The 12,915-nt window shown below is 49.8% G+C and overlaps 1 protein-coding gene across 6 annotated transcripts in view; it reads right to left on the reverse strand.

The window, feature by feature from the left end:
* The window catches only part of ARHGEF7 (Rho guanine nucleotide exchange factor 7), a 151,054-nt gene extending 139,286 nt beyond the window's left edge, over positions 1-11,768 (reverse strand). For 2 of the 6 annotated variants that reach the window (XM_014781870.2, XM_087435841.1), the window contains exon 1: positions 11,576-11,766. In XM_014781870.2, coding sequence (XP_014637356.2) covers positions 11,576-11,740 — 165 coding nt within the window. In that variant the 5' untranslated portion in view covers positions 11,741-11,766. Of the gene's footprint in view, positions 1-11,575 lie in introns of all 6 variants that reach the window. The other 4 variants (XM_004423175.3, XM_087435840.1, XM_087435842.1 and 1 more) reach the window with 4 other exon arrangements.
* Positions 11,769-12,915: the final 1,147 nt, after the last annotated feature.

Consider the following 12,915-nt stretch of genomic DNA (forward strand, 5'->3'; position numbering starts at 1 on the left):
ACTCCCAAACGTCAAGCCCAGCCCCGGGGTCCTCTCTGGGCTCCAATTCAACACGCTCCACACTGAATCCACTCAGGATCTTCTTGTACCAGACTCAGGCCCCACCCCACCTTCCCTCTCTACCCATCCTATTGTGTAGCCAGAAACCCGAGAGTTACTCCCAACCCCTTCCCCACCCAGCCCATGAAGCCCTGCTACTTCCCTCCTCAGCCCCTCCCAATTCCATCCTCATGTTAGTGGCAGCACCGCCTCCAGCCCACCCCAGCTCCCAACAGTTCTCAATGGACCCCTCTGAGAGCTTATAACCATGTTCTCTGCATCCACGCTAGGCCCCATCTAATCTGCTTCCCACACTGGGGCTGGAGTGTTGTTTTCAAAATGCACAACTGATCGTGTCATTCTTCTCTTTAAAACTCGGGAAAACATCAAATCCTTTAAAACTAAATGTCACTCAAGACCCTGTGCTGCCTGGCCCATGTCCCTCTCTCCAGGTGTCCTTGCTGGCCCCCTCAGTCTCAGCACTGTGGCCGTTTTCCCATTCCTCCCTCTAATTACAGCCTCCTCACATCAGAGCCAACTCAAGTACCACTTCTAAAGGAGACCCTTCCCTAAGACGTCGCCTGTCCCCATCTGCCAAGTGTAAATCAGGTTCCCCTGCTGCACACTTTTAGAAACCTATGTCTGCCTTCAGAGCACATATCTCAATTTGGAAAACCATAAATTCATATAATTTCTTTAATGTTATTCTCCCCCAATAGATAGTAGGTGAGTCTATTTTTGCTAATCATTACATCTCCTGTGCCTAGCACAATTCTTAAACCACAGGAGATACCCAATAAAGATTTGCTGAGAAAATAAGCAAACAAATAGATGAATAAATGAGCTCTCTGGGAATAAATCTAAGTATACTATTTACCTTTATACATTCAAATTCTGCACGTTTTCTGGATTCACAATTAGCTTCAACAGTAAGGAGTGGCAGTAAAGTGGATTAAAGCTCCATTCACACAACAAAAGCCTAATCAGACCAGGGTGAGTACCATCACATAACACAGACTGAGACGTAACTCACGGACAATGAACCGCTCGTGTCTACAGTGCACAGTTTGCGAAGTTCTGACACGTGTACACTGGTGAAACCATCCCCAGAACCAAGATAATGAACACACCCATCCCCCCAAAGGCCTCCTGTTCCCTCTGAAGTGTCCCAGAGCAAGCACAGATCTACTCCCTGTCACTAAGATTACCCTGCATTTCCTAGAATTTTATACAAGTGGAATACACAGTATGCACTTTTTTATCTGGCTTCCTTACTGAGCATAATTTCATCCATAGTATAAAGTATCCCTTTTATTGCTGAGTACTCCATAGATATACCTACCTTGTTTATCCACTCACCAGCTGAAAAACATCTGGGTTGTGTCCAGTTTATGGCTATTAAAAATAAAGTTCTACGAACATTTGTGCACAAGACTTGGTATGGACATATCATTTCCATTTTCTTGGGTAAATACCTAGAAATGCAACGGCTAAATCATTTGGTAGATGTACTGTTAATATTCTAAGAAACTGACAAACTGTTTTCTCAAGTGGTTGTACAACTTCACATTCCCACCAGCAGTGGATGGGAATCCAGTTCCTCCACAAACTCGCCAACACTTGGTATGATCAGTCTTTTAAATTTTAGCTGTTCTAATAGGTGTGTAGTGGTATCTCGTTGTGTTTTTAATTTACATTTTCCTAACGACTAATAATGTTGAGCATCTTTTCATGTGCTCATTTGTCATCTGTATATCTTCTTTGGTGAAGCGTCTGCTCAAACCATTTGTCTATTTTTTTTTAATTGGGTTGTTTGTTTCCTTACTATTGAGTTTTGTGAGTTCCTTATATATTCTGGATAAAGTCCTTAATTGTTTGGTAGACTTCACCAGTGAGGCCATCCAGCCTGGAATTTTCTTTATGAGAAGACTTTTAACTACAAGTTTCAATCCTATAATAGATATAGGGCTATGAAGGTTGGCCATTTCTTCTCCAATGAGCTTTGGTAGTCTGTGTCTTCCATGGAAACTGTACATTTCATCTATGTTGTAGAATTCATTGGCATAAAAATGTTCATAGTATCCCATTATTATCCTTTTAATATCTGTAGAATCTGTAGTGATTCTTCATATTGGTCATTTGTCCTTTTTTCCTGATCAGTCTGATAAGAGGTTTATCAATTTTATTGATTTTCTCAAAGAACCAGCTTTTGGTTTTGTTGATTTTCTCTGGTAATTTTCTGTTTTCTATTTCACTGATTCTGTTCTTTATTATCCTCTCTTGTCTAAGACATACTATGGGTTTAATTTGCTCTTATTTTTCTAGCTTCCTAAGGTGGCAGCTCTATTACAGACCAGAAGAGACCTAACTGTGCAGGTGAGTCCTCTCACTCTCAGAATATTATTCTAATAATTCATAAGCAGTATGCTTCAGACTAACACCCAGCAACACACAGCCACTGCTCTTTATTTGAAGAATCAACACTGGACTGCTGACACGGCAGTTACTGGGGCTCGTCTAAGGAAATGAGCTTTGTCAGAGGTGCAGTAAATGAGCTCTTACTCCTCTCCCCTTGTCATCGCTTGATAAAGTCCGGAAGACACTCAATTCTAGTCTCTTGTCACTTAACAGTATGGCTTCTGTGGTACTTTCTGGAAGTTTAACCTTTGCCACAAGTCTGTCAAGAATTTGACCACATTCTATTTATAGACCTTGTTTTCAAAAGAAACAAAAATGCATTAACCAATAGGAGAACTATGACCAGAAAATTTCATGTTTCCGTGAGAAGAAATCTGTGACCAGCACCAATGTTTTATGAGACGCATTGTACAAATGCAGGTCTTGAACCGAACGAGACAACTTCTCCAGCACCACAGAAAGATCACGATGAGATCACTCGAGGAATAAGGGCCTGGACTAAGATACCACATGTTCCGATGGTATCATCTCCTCCTGGAGAGCCAACAGCAGGCGATTAGCACCTGGACGGTTCCTCTGAAACTCATAATTTTCTGTCAAAATCCCTATCACAGTCTTCCTTAAAGTGCATGACAAAGTCTTTGGCATGTGTTCAGAAAGCAATAGGCTTTTTCAGAAAATCTGTATTCCCCACAAAAGACTTCGAATAAATTTGCCAACTGCAGATGGATACTTAAAAGTCTCTTATGAACTGTAACTATTTTAAGGACGAGATAGAAGTGGAAAAGCATCTTCTTGGTGTAGGAACTTGGTCGTCAGATACTCCAAATTGAGGGAGAAAGGCCACCGCAGGCCAGGGTATTTACAAATAATCCAAAATTAGACCGTTGTAAAGAAGGCGTTGCCAACAAAATCATACTGTCAGACCAAGACTTCATTGCGAGAAACCATGCAAATTCAAAGCAAACTTGCAACTGTGGAGTCCCATTTTAGACTAAAGCAATTGAATATAAACTGGAGGAGGCTTGCTACGCTTTTTTTGGTTCTGAATTACACACACCTTCTCTGGAGAAAAGACAGGAATATTATCGGCCCCTTTAGAAAAAGCTGCCCCAAGTGTAATAATAACAAAGTTATGCACAAAATCCCATTCCACTTGCCAGCCTTCCACGTGTTATCTATGGCCACAGTCAGGCTGTGCAGCGAACAGCCACGAAACCTCAGTGGCAGGCTGAAGTAAGGGTCAGGCTGTTTTTATGGGTCAGCTGGGCAGCCCTCTGGTCTCGACTGGGCTTGCACAGGCAGTGGTGGTCTCGGGCCAGCAGCTCTGCCGACCTTGGCTGCGCCCTCTCCAGTGTTTGGGGTTGGTGGGCTGTAGGGGATCCAGGAGGCCTCAGTGGGGACAGCTGAGCTCTCTGCCATGTCGTCTCACATCCCTCAGGATCCAGGCCCCGGGTCTGTCCTCGGGGCGGAGCCAGGGTCTGAGAGAGTTCAGAAACACAGAAGGCCTCTGGAGGCCTGGGCTAGGAACTAGCACCTGTCACTTCTGCCACATCCCATTGGCCAAAACAAGTTGAGGCCAGCTCAGATTTAAAAAGTGAGAAGACGGGCTCCACTTCTTGATGGGAGGAGCCGCAGTGTCACTCTACAAGGGCACGGCTGCAGGGAGGAGTGGAGAATTGGGGCCACTTCCATAATCTACCACAACCCTCCTCTAATTTGCTTTGTGCCCTAGGAGGCTGACCTCTACAGAGGCTCACAGCCATGCATCATTGCCCCAGAGCCCTTCCCCAGCACAGTCCTGGAGACACCATTCATTCAGACTAGAGTGTGAATGACTCTCCCTAGACTGTGCAGTGCACACCTTACACAACCACATCAACTGCCCTCAGTTAACCCATCTATATGATGACAAGTTTGGGCTGGAGATCTCTTGAGAATTCCTTCACATGAGAATTCACAGATGCTTTACACTTAAGACCATGGTTTCTCTTATGATCTGCCTGAAATGGTGGTACAGAACACATGTGTGTGTGTGTGTGTGTGTATATGTGTTTCTGTGTGTATGATGTGTATACTAGCATGCACATGGTAGGAACCCAATACACACAGTGATCAGATTTAAATAAATGCATCAGAAACATATTTTCACACATCCCATGTAAACGTCCCCCCTTTCTCCCTGGCCTGTAGACAACAGCACACACAGCATTATCCTGCAAAAACCAGGCTGAGAACTACCAATCTGGTTCATAGAAGTTTAAAAATTCAGAACTAAAGTTAGAAATAAAAAAAAATCAGGAAATAAATTCCCCTAACCTAACTTGGTGGAACTGACGAGGGAGGCAACGTCAGAGGTCGTACACAGGGACACAGGGCACAGGGACGGCCCCACACCCGCTCTCTGCAGACAGGCTGTCCAGGCGCTCACCGGCCATCTGCGACTCCCGGTGCTTCTCACACATGCAACTCTATACACGTGAAACCCGAGCCCTCTGGCCCCTCTGAGCCAGCAGCTGCGTGCGTCCAGCAGCTGTGCAGGGACCTGGCCTAACCAGAGGGCCCGGAAGCCAAATTCAGTGGTCCCACCAACTCGGACAACGTGGTCTGTCAGGGTGGGAAGGGAGGGGCCGCCAGTCCCCTAAAGCTGCAAGAGTCTGCCCAGTTGTGAGAATAAAGACGTATTCCTGGATTTGGGTGGCCCTGAGGTTCAAATTCGGGCTTAGAGCTCTCCTGGACACGGCAGGGAAAGCTTTCAGTGTCCATCCGTAAAGTAACTACCATGTGGTGAGGACCTACTTTGCGCTGCACAAAATCACTCACATCTACTCATTTACCCTTAGAACGACCCTACTGCCCCAAGAGGCCACTCCATCCAGGCAGGTAGCATTAATCTCGTTTTTAGGAGTGGGAAACTGAGACTCGGAGAAGTTAGGCAGGTTGCCTGAGGTCACTCAGCAAATGGATGACTCGGGAGCACCTACTCGGACCACCCCATCGTACAGTGGCTCACCTAGGGCCCAGCGGGTCTGGCAGACCACTGTGCCTCCCAGCCCCCGGTGTTGGCCGGGCAGACCTGAGTGCCCAGAGGGACGGTATGCCTCTGCCACCTTCCACTGACAATGACAGACACACGGCCACTCCAGCTCCCACACCATTGCAATCCAAAAGGCCAGAGATGGCCCTACCAGAGGAGTTCATTACATACATACACGTGTATATAGAGACACAAACACAATCCTGTTTTAAATCTTGGGATAGAATGATACCCAGTAAACTCCGAGCCAGGAAGGCCCAGGAGCCCCAGAGCGAGAGATTAAACAACGTCCTTGGGGTACCCGTCCAGCGGGGACGGGCATCGCTCACACCCGCAGCCGCCTGCCCGCCCCTCCTGACGCCCCCACTCCACCCCCTTCCCTCTTGGACCCGCTGACCGGCAGTCTGTGCCACAGGATCCACCCCCAGAGTCTGTCCTGCCCACCCGCCGGGGTCCCTCTTGCTGTCTGTCTGGTGTCCTGACCAGGTCTGTAACCCCTGAAGGCAGTAACCACCTCTCCCCTGACTCCGCACAGGCGGGCGCCCAGCAGGCCCTCAGCTAGCGGCAGCTGTCACCGCCTAAAAGCCCTCCTGCTCTGGCAGCAGGCAGACCTGGGCCGGAATCCTCCCCCTCAGCGTGGTGACCTGGGCAGGGCAAACTGCTGGGCCTCAGTGTTCCCATCTGCAAAATGGGGGCAACATGAGAGACACTGGAACAGCAGGGTAGCACGGTGACTGCAACTCAAGGCACACGTCTTTTTCTTTAGGGAGATGCATATAAAGGCAGGCGAGGCTTAAAGACACGAGGAGAAGGCCGCTCCAGTGTCACTTCTATTAATAGAAGGAGCTCCCGGGACAGGACAAACGCCGACTCCTCCCGAGAGCCCACAGAGGCAGCTGCCCCGAGGAAGGCTGTCCTGTGATCCCGCCCCAGCGCCCTCCAAACCCACATCAGAAGTGAGTGTGTGTGTGCGAGTGCACACGCCTGTGTGATACCCACGTACACACTACAACACGTCTAGTGTGGCTCTCAGGAAATCACTTCAGGTATTCCTGTTTTAAACTGAACTCAGGTTTGTTTGCTTTACCTGAAACGGGCCACCAAACGCGGTTACACCACCCTCTCCTCTCGGCCTACAACCCACAACAAGAAGCCCCTGGTGCAGACGTGGGAGAGACTTCACAATCACACGATGCAAAAGCAGATGTTCACTATTACAAAATTAACTATTCTGGAGCCTTAAGAAGTTTCACTAGAAGGACCTTGATATAACCAATAGTTCAGTTTGCAAAGTTGAAAGAAGTCTCCTTAAAAACACAGTCAGGAGGGGCCGGCCTGGTGGCATAGCGGTTAAGTGCGCGCGCTCTGCTGCAGCGGCCCGGGGTTCGAAGGTTCGGATCCCGGTCGCCCACCAACGCACCGCTTGTCAAGCCATGCTGTGGCGGCCTCCCATATAAAGTGGAGGAGGATGGGCACAGATGTTAGCCCAGGGCCAGTCTTCCTCAGCAAAAAAAGAGGAGGTTTGGCAGATGTTAGCTCAGGGCCAATCTTCCTCACACACAAAAAAAAAAAAACCCACAGTCAGGAGATCCCGTGTCTTATAACTTTTCTCTATGTGCTTTTACCAGCCCATCAATAAGCACTTATGAACAGCTATAGGGTGCGGGTCTCCTGAACCAACTCGCTGGAGTGATCCCCTACTACCACCCCACCCACCCTTGGGACCACACCCTTGGGGCAAAGGGCCCTCAGCAAAGGCCAGCTTCTCACGGGGGGCGCTCAACTCTGTCCAGCAGCCTCTGAGACCTCATTTCTCCCCAGCCCACCCCCAGCCAACCCCCGAGTCCCGGCACTGATCAGAAAGCGAGTGGAGAATCAATCAGGGAAAGCGGTTCTTTTTCCTCTGCTGATACGGGAAATCACTGATTTTCTGCAGGCCTGGGGAAGATCACCTGGGGCTGGAGGTCACGGTTTGGGGAAATACAAACCTTCCAATCCACGTGTCAGAAAGCGCAGCAGAGGCAGGGCTCCCAGAGCTCCTTCACTGCTCCGCCCCTTCTCATCTGCACCCGACAGTCTGCTTCTCGCCTCCTTCTGCCTCACAGCGCTCTGGGTTTTAGTTCTGTTTTCTCCTGTACTAAAACCCTGAAAAGCCTGTTAGTTAGTCTTTTTACCTCCCATAGCCCCTAGCACCCTGCAGGCAGGTAAGTACTTAATAAGTTGATTTGGCTGGATTGTGTCCACCAAAATTCATCTGATGAAGCCTTAACCCCCAGAACCTCAGAATGTGACCTTATTTGGAAACAAGGTCATTGCAGATGTGATTAGTAAAGCTGAGGTCCTACTGGGGTAGGGTGGCCCTAATGCAATGACTGGCATCCCTATAAAAGGGAAGGTTTGGACACAGGGAAGAGACCACAGGGAGAACGCCATGGAAGACTGGAGTTGTGCTGCCACAAGTCAAGGAACCACCGGGAGCCTTGGAGAGGCCTGGACAGATCCTCCCCCAGCGCCTTCAGAGGGGACGGCCCTGCCTACACCTCCATCCCTGACTGCTGCCTCCAGGACTGTGCGAGAACCAAGTTCTGTTGTTTAGGCCCCCAGCATGCAATACTTTGTTACGGCAGCCCCAGGACACTAACACACAGCCCAACAGCTTAAACCAGTTTAAACGCGTGCACAGACGTACACCCAGGACCTGTAGCAAGACCAGAAGGGTAGCATCTGAGCTTCAGTTGCATTCCGCAAATATTGATGGATGGAGTGTCTTCTGGGCAGCACTTGACGGATTACTGTGTGTTCTGTTCTCCTGGGCGTAGGGAGAAAGAACCAGGCTCCTTGAGTTTTTCTTGGTGAATCGACCAGCTGCAGCTGCTGCATTTACAAGTAAAAGTAAAGCAGCATTTCAGGACTTCCATTATTTTAATGTTTTATTAATCTCAGAGTCCTGTTCCATCCTCTAAAACTTCTCTCTCTTGATTTCACCCCCTTTGACTAAATAATGTAGGGATGTTTACCACATTAAGTCATGGGCTCAGTGCCAACAGGGCTCCCTGATTCTGCGGCCTTGGTGTGTTTCCCATCACAGGAGGAACGAGGGAAGCAAATAGTGTGGGTGGGTCAGCAAGACATCCTGGCCATTACTGGAAAAATCGAAGTGTAAGATCTCAGACACGAAGATTTGGGAAACCTTGTAATCCCCACTCTTCTCTCCCCTCTGCCAGAGAACACATCACTGGCAATAACAAAACGTGTCTCTAGGGGCCAGCCCGGTGGCATAGTGGTTAAGTTCGTGTGTTCCACTTCAGCGGCCAGGGGGTCGCGCTGGTTTGGATCCTGGGTGCGGACCTACTCCCCGCTCATCAAGCCATGTTGAGGCAGCGTCCCATATAGAAGAGCTACAACTCTACAACTATGATACACAACTATGTACTGGGGCTTTGGGGAGAAAAAAGAAAAAGAGGAAGATTGGCAACAGATGTTAGCGCAGGGCCAACCTTCCCCAAAAAGAAAAAAAAAAGACAGTGCCTCACTGGCCAGTAAAAAAAAAAAAAAAGTGTCTCTCTTCCAAACTGCTCACACAGAGTTCATAATCCCCTCTTGTCCCTGCCTCACCTTCCGCCTACAGAAAGGCAGACCGCACAAAGGAGGTCCTGGGCAGAGAACCTCTTTAAAATGAGAACAATCTGAACGGAAATGAATGTCCTCTCAGCTCTCCACCCTTTACTGGCTCTAAAACAGAACAAATGAACACAACGCAAGAAACATATTAGGAATGTTTTCTTAATAAAAGGCATATGGGAACCTGAGCCACCACTAACCTTTTCCTAATTCTGCACTATCCCTAGTATAATGGTTCATCTTAAACTGTGAATTTGCAAATGTGAAGTTGCAGCTGTGTTTGCCAGTCGTCATGTGTTCATGTAGCAAACTGGGGTAAAGTTAAGATCCTCAATTCCAGATGAATATTCAGTTAAGTTTCCAAATGCTCCTTTTTAAGGAAAAACATCCTCAGACGAACATTCCCACATGCGAGTCAAAGCTGTTCAGCCTGCATGCTTTGTCACATATATTATTTGTGTGCGTTCAAATATCATAAAGCTCAAATAAATAACTGTTCTCAGGAAATGGAAAAGCTCACAAAACTTCTGAAACCCAGGGTTTTAGAGGCAGAGATTGGCTAATATTTTACTCCAAAAATCTACCTTTGAACCACAGAGAATAAGTAGCTCTGTCTATAATTTGCTACTTTGCTGTTAAACTTGCACTGTGATTGTGTCCGTCTAAAGCAGACCAGAGGGGCCAGGGGGGACTAACGGGACGGTCGCAATGTAAAAATCTCCAACTGGCCACGCTTTCAGAATATGCTGGGTTGTTTCAATTTGGCTTCCTCAAGCTAAACATTTTATTCATTCCTCTCTATGTTGTTTTAGAGATGAAAGGAATGCTACAGTTTTCTAAGAAAATCTTTCTAGAATGCAAAAGAAAATGATTATTGAAGTCTGCCAATCAATATGAATGCAGTTAATATACCAAGTAACGTATGCACTGAGAGCAACATGTTTTTATCCAGACGGCACATGCAGTTTCTTAAAGCTTCCCTCTTGGAAATGGACGAGTATTTTATATAAGCCTATTTTGGTAAACTTAGCATGCATTTTCAACGCTTTTCAGCATCTGTCTTTTATTATCAGAGGATACCTGATATCCAGATGACAACAAAGTATTTTGAGTGCCTTGAAAGTCAGATCCTGCTCCTTATTCCTGTCCTAAATCATAATTTTATTGTGACATCAGGTTCATTTACACCAACAATTTTATTTCCTGGACAGGCAGGCAGCTATTCACTCTAAAATGCAGATTCTATTCTCATAAATATGTTCCACGTAAGGAAAATACTTAAAACTAGTATGCATGTAAAATTCATATTAAATAGAATCTTTTCTGACCTTTAAAATGTAGCTCCAGAACATGCACAAACTTACGAATAAGATTAAACATTTTACTTTTTCAAGTCACCTAATTAGCATTATTAGCAAATTGTTATTGTGCGTAGCGGTCAAGACAATCCCATTTAAAAAATGAAATAGTTTTTCCTAATTAGTGTACTTCAATTTCTCCATTTAACACCTTGTAAGTAATTGTTGATCTTAAGATTATGTATTGGCAAAAAAAAAATGGGACAAGATTGCAGTGTTTTTGACATACAGGCATACACCGTTTTTAAAAGCGTTCCGTCCCCTGCACTGCTTCGTCAGCCGTGGAGAGGAACGCAAACTTTAGTCACTCACGGAGATGCGGGTCAAGGTTCACACTCCAGCCCCGGAAACTGCCCGTCATGAAGAAGAGGAGCAGAGTCTGTAGGACTAGGGGTTCCGCTCAAATTCAGGTATGAACCTGAAAATGAAATCTAGGATTTTAAGCCAGCCTTGAAGAATGCCAGGGCTTTCTAACCCCGTGTCTGCCATCCTCTGGCGCGCAGACGGGAAGAATTCTTTCGTGGAGAGGGCGGAAAATCGTTTCACAACCCAGCCCTCAACTATCGATGAATGCAGCTTTAAAAAATGCATAGCAATTGGTCAATTAAACAGAGGGTGAAACTCGCATACAATACCAGCAACAAAAGCTGTTCAAACAAAGCCCTCGGACGAGCTGTGCGCAGTGCTGGAGCACGGTTTTCTGCTGGGGTGAGGGACGACTCCACCTTCGGGCGGGGCAGAGCAGAGCGCTCCCCTTCCCTCCGGACCTCCCGGGGGGCGCTGCTCTTGAACGCGGCCCCGGCCCCCTCCCCAGCCGGCACCGCACACAATGGCGCCCCGAGCTCCCGCCACCGGGTTCTCGCGCCGCTGGCGCGCCCCCCGCGCGGCCCGCGCTCCCGGGTCCGCGCACAAAGGAGGCGCGTGGGCTCCTCGGCGCCCCGCGCTCCCCGGCCCGCGCAGCCACCAGGTGCGAGCGCCAGCAACCCCGCGCCCGCGCGTGTCCGCGCACCCCGGGCCTCCCCCCGCCAGGGCTCCCACTGCCCTGGGCCTGTCCGCCGTGCGGGCCTGTCCGCCGTGGGGGCTCGGGGCGGGGGGCACTCACTTTCTCGATGGTCCCGGGCAGCAGGCGCTCCAGCAGCCTGCAGAGGACCACCCCATCCTTCAGAGACGCCTGCAGGAAGCCCTCCGGGTCCGAGATGGTTTTCTTGGGCGACTCCAGCACCCCCAAGGTAATGAGCCACGTAACGGTCTGCTCGGCGGAATTCATAGCGGCGGCGCGCCCGGCCTCCCCGCGCCGCGAGCCCGTCTCGGCGCCGTTCACCTCGGAGCGGCCGCGGCCAGGCCCGCTGCGCCCCCCGCCCCCTCCTCCTGCTCGCCCATGGAGAGGCCGGCGACGGCGATTGGCTCGGGCGGCGCCGCGGTCCGGCCGGCTCGCGCTCCCTCGCGTGCGTCCTGGCCGACTGTCAAGTGCCTTTTCATTACATGCACATGAACCTGCGGCGGCCGCCCGGCGCCGCCCCCGCCGCCGCCTCCCGGCTCCCAGCCGCTGCCGCCGATGACATCACTGCCAGGAGAAGAAAAGACGCCGCGCTGAGCGGCCCCGCGCCGGGCCCCCCGGCCGCCAGCACCCCCGCGCTCGGGCGGCCGCCGTGCGCCCTCCACACCCGGGCCCCGCGCCGTGCGCCCCCGCCGTGCGCGCGCCCCCACCTGCGAGGCCGGCTGTGGGCCCCCGCCCCAAGGGCCCGGTGACCTCCAGAAGGCGACAGCCCGCGGGCCGGGGAGGGCTGGCCGGGCCTCCCAACCCGCGGGGCGCGTGCGCTCTTAACCGTTTGCGCCCCGCGGAGCCCACGCGCAGCCCCCTCCGGAGGCGAGAGCCCGGCCAGGCTCCTTTCGCTGTCCTCTCCCTTCCGCCGTCCTCTCCCCTCTCGGAGGACTCGGAACCCTTTATTTATAGTCTCAATTCATGAATGTTTAAATTATTAAATGCTTCCCAGAATGCTCTTTTTATTTTTGCCAGTTTCATTTCAAGAGGTTGGGGGGTTGCTGAAAACGAGATGTTTGCTTCTCTCCCCCTACCTTGCAAGCCAATAATTACAGAACACAAATGATAATTAAATCTGTAACCAGATGGGTCTAATTCGGGGAAGAATTGATTTTCTGGGCGCTGCTGCGATCCTTGGGGATATGGAGGCCCCGGAGCGCGGTGCGGCCGGTGTCATGCGTGCCCCCTGCTGGGAGGCCTGTGACCTCAGCGGCAGGGACGCGGCTGGCCCCTCTCCAGGACCAGAAACCTTGGAGCGACTCTGTTTTAAGTTGCTGGTGACGTTTCTAACACTATGGGAGGAAGGTCAAGAAAAGAGCAGAGCCTGACCTGGGTCTGTGCAGATGATAGGGAAACAAGGACTGAGAACAGCTCAGTCCAAACAGGCCATTTGGCCAGAT

The sequence above is a fragment of the Ceratotherium simum genome, chromosome 10 (genome assembly GCF_057802395.1).
Source record: "Ceratotherium simum simum isolate JZ-2026a chromosome 10, ASM5780239v1, whole genome shotgun sequence".
NCBI classification, from domain to species: Eukaryota; Metazoa; Chordata; class Mammalia; order Perissodactyla; family Rhinocerotidae; genus Ceratotherium; species Ceratotherium simum.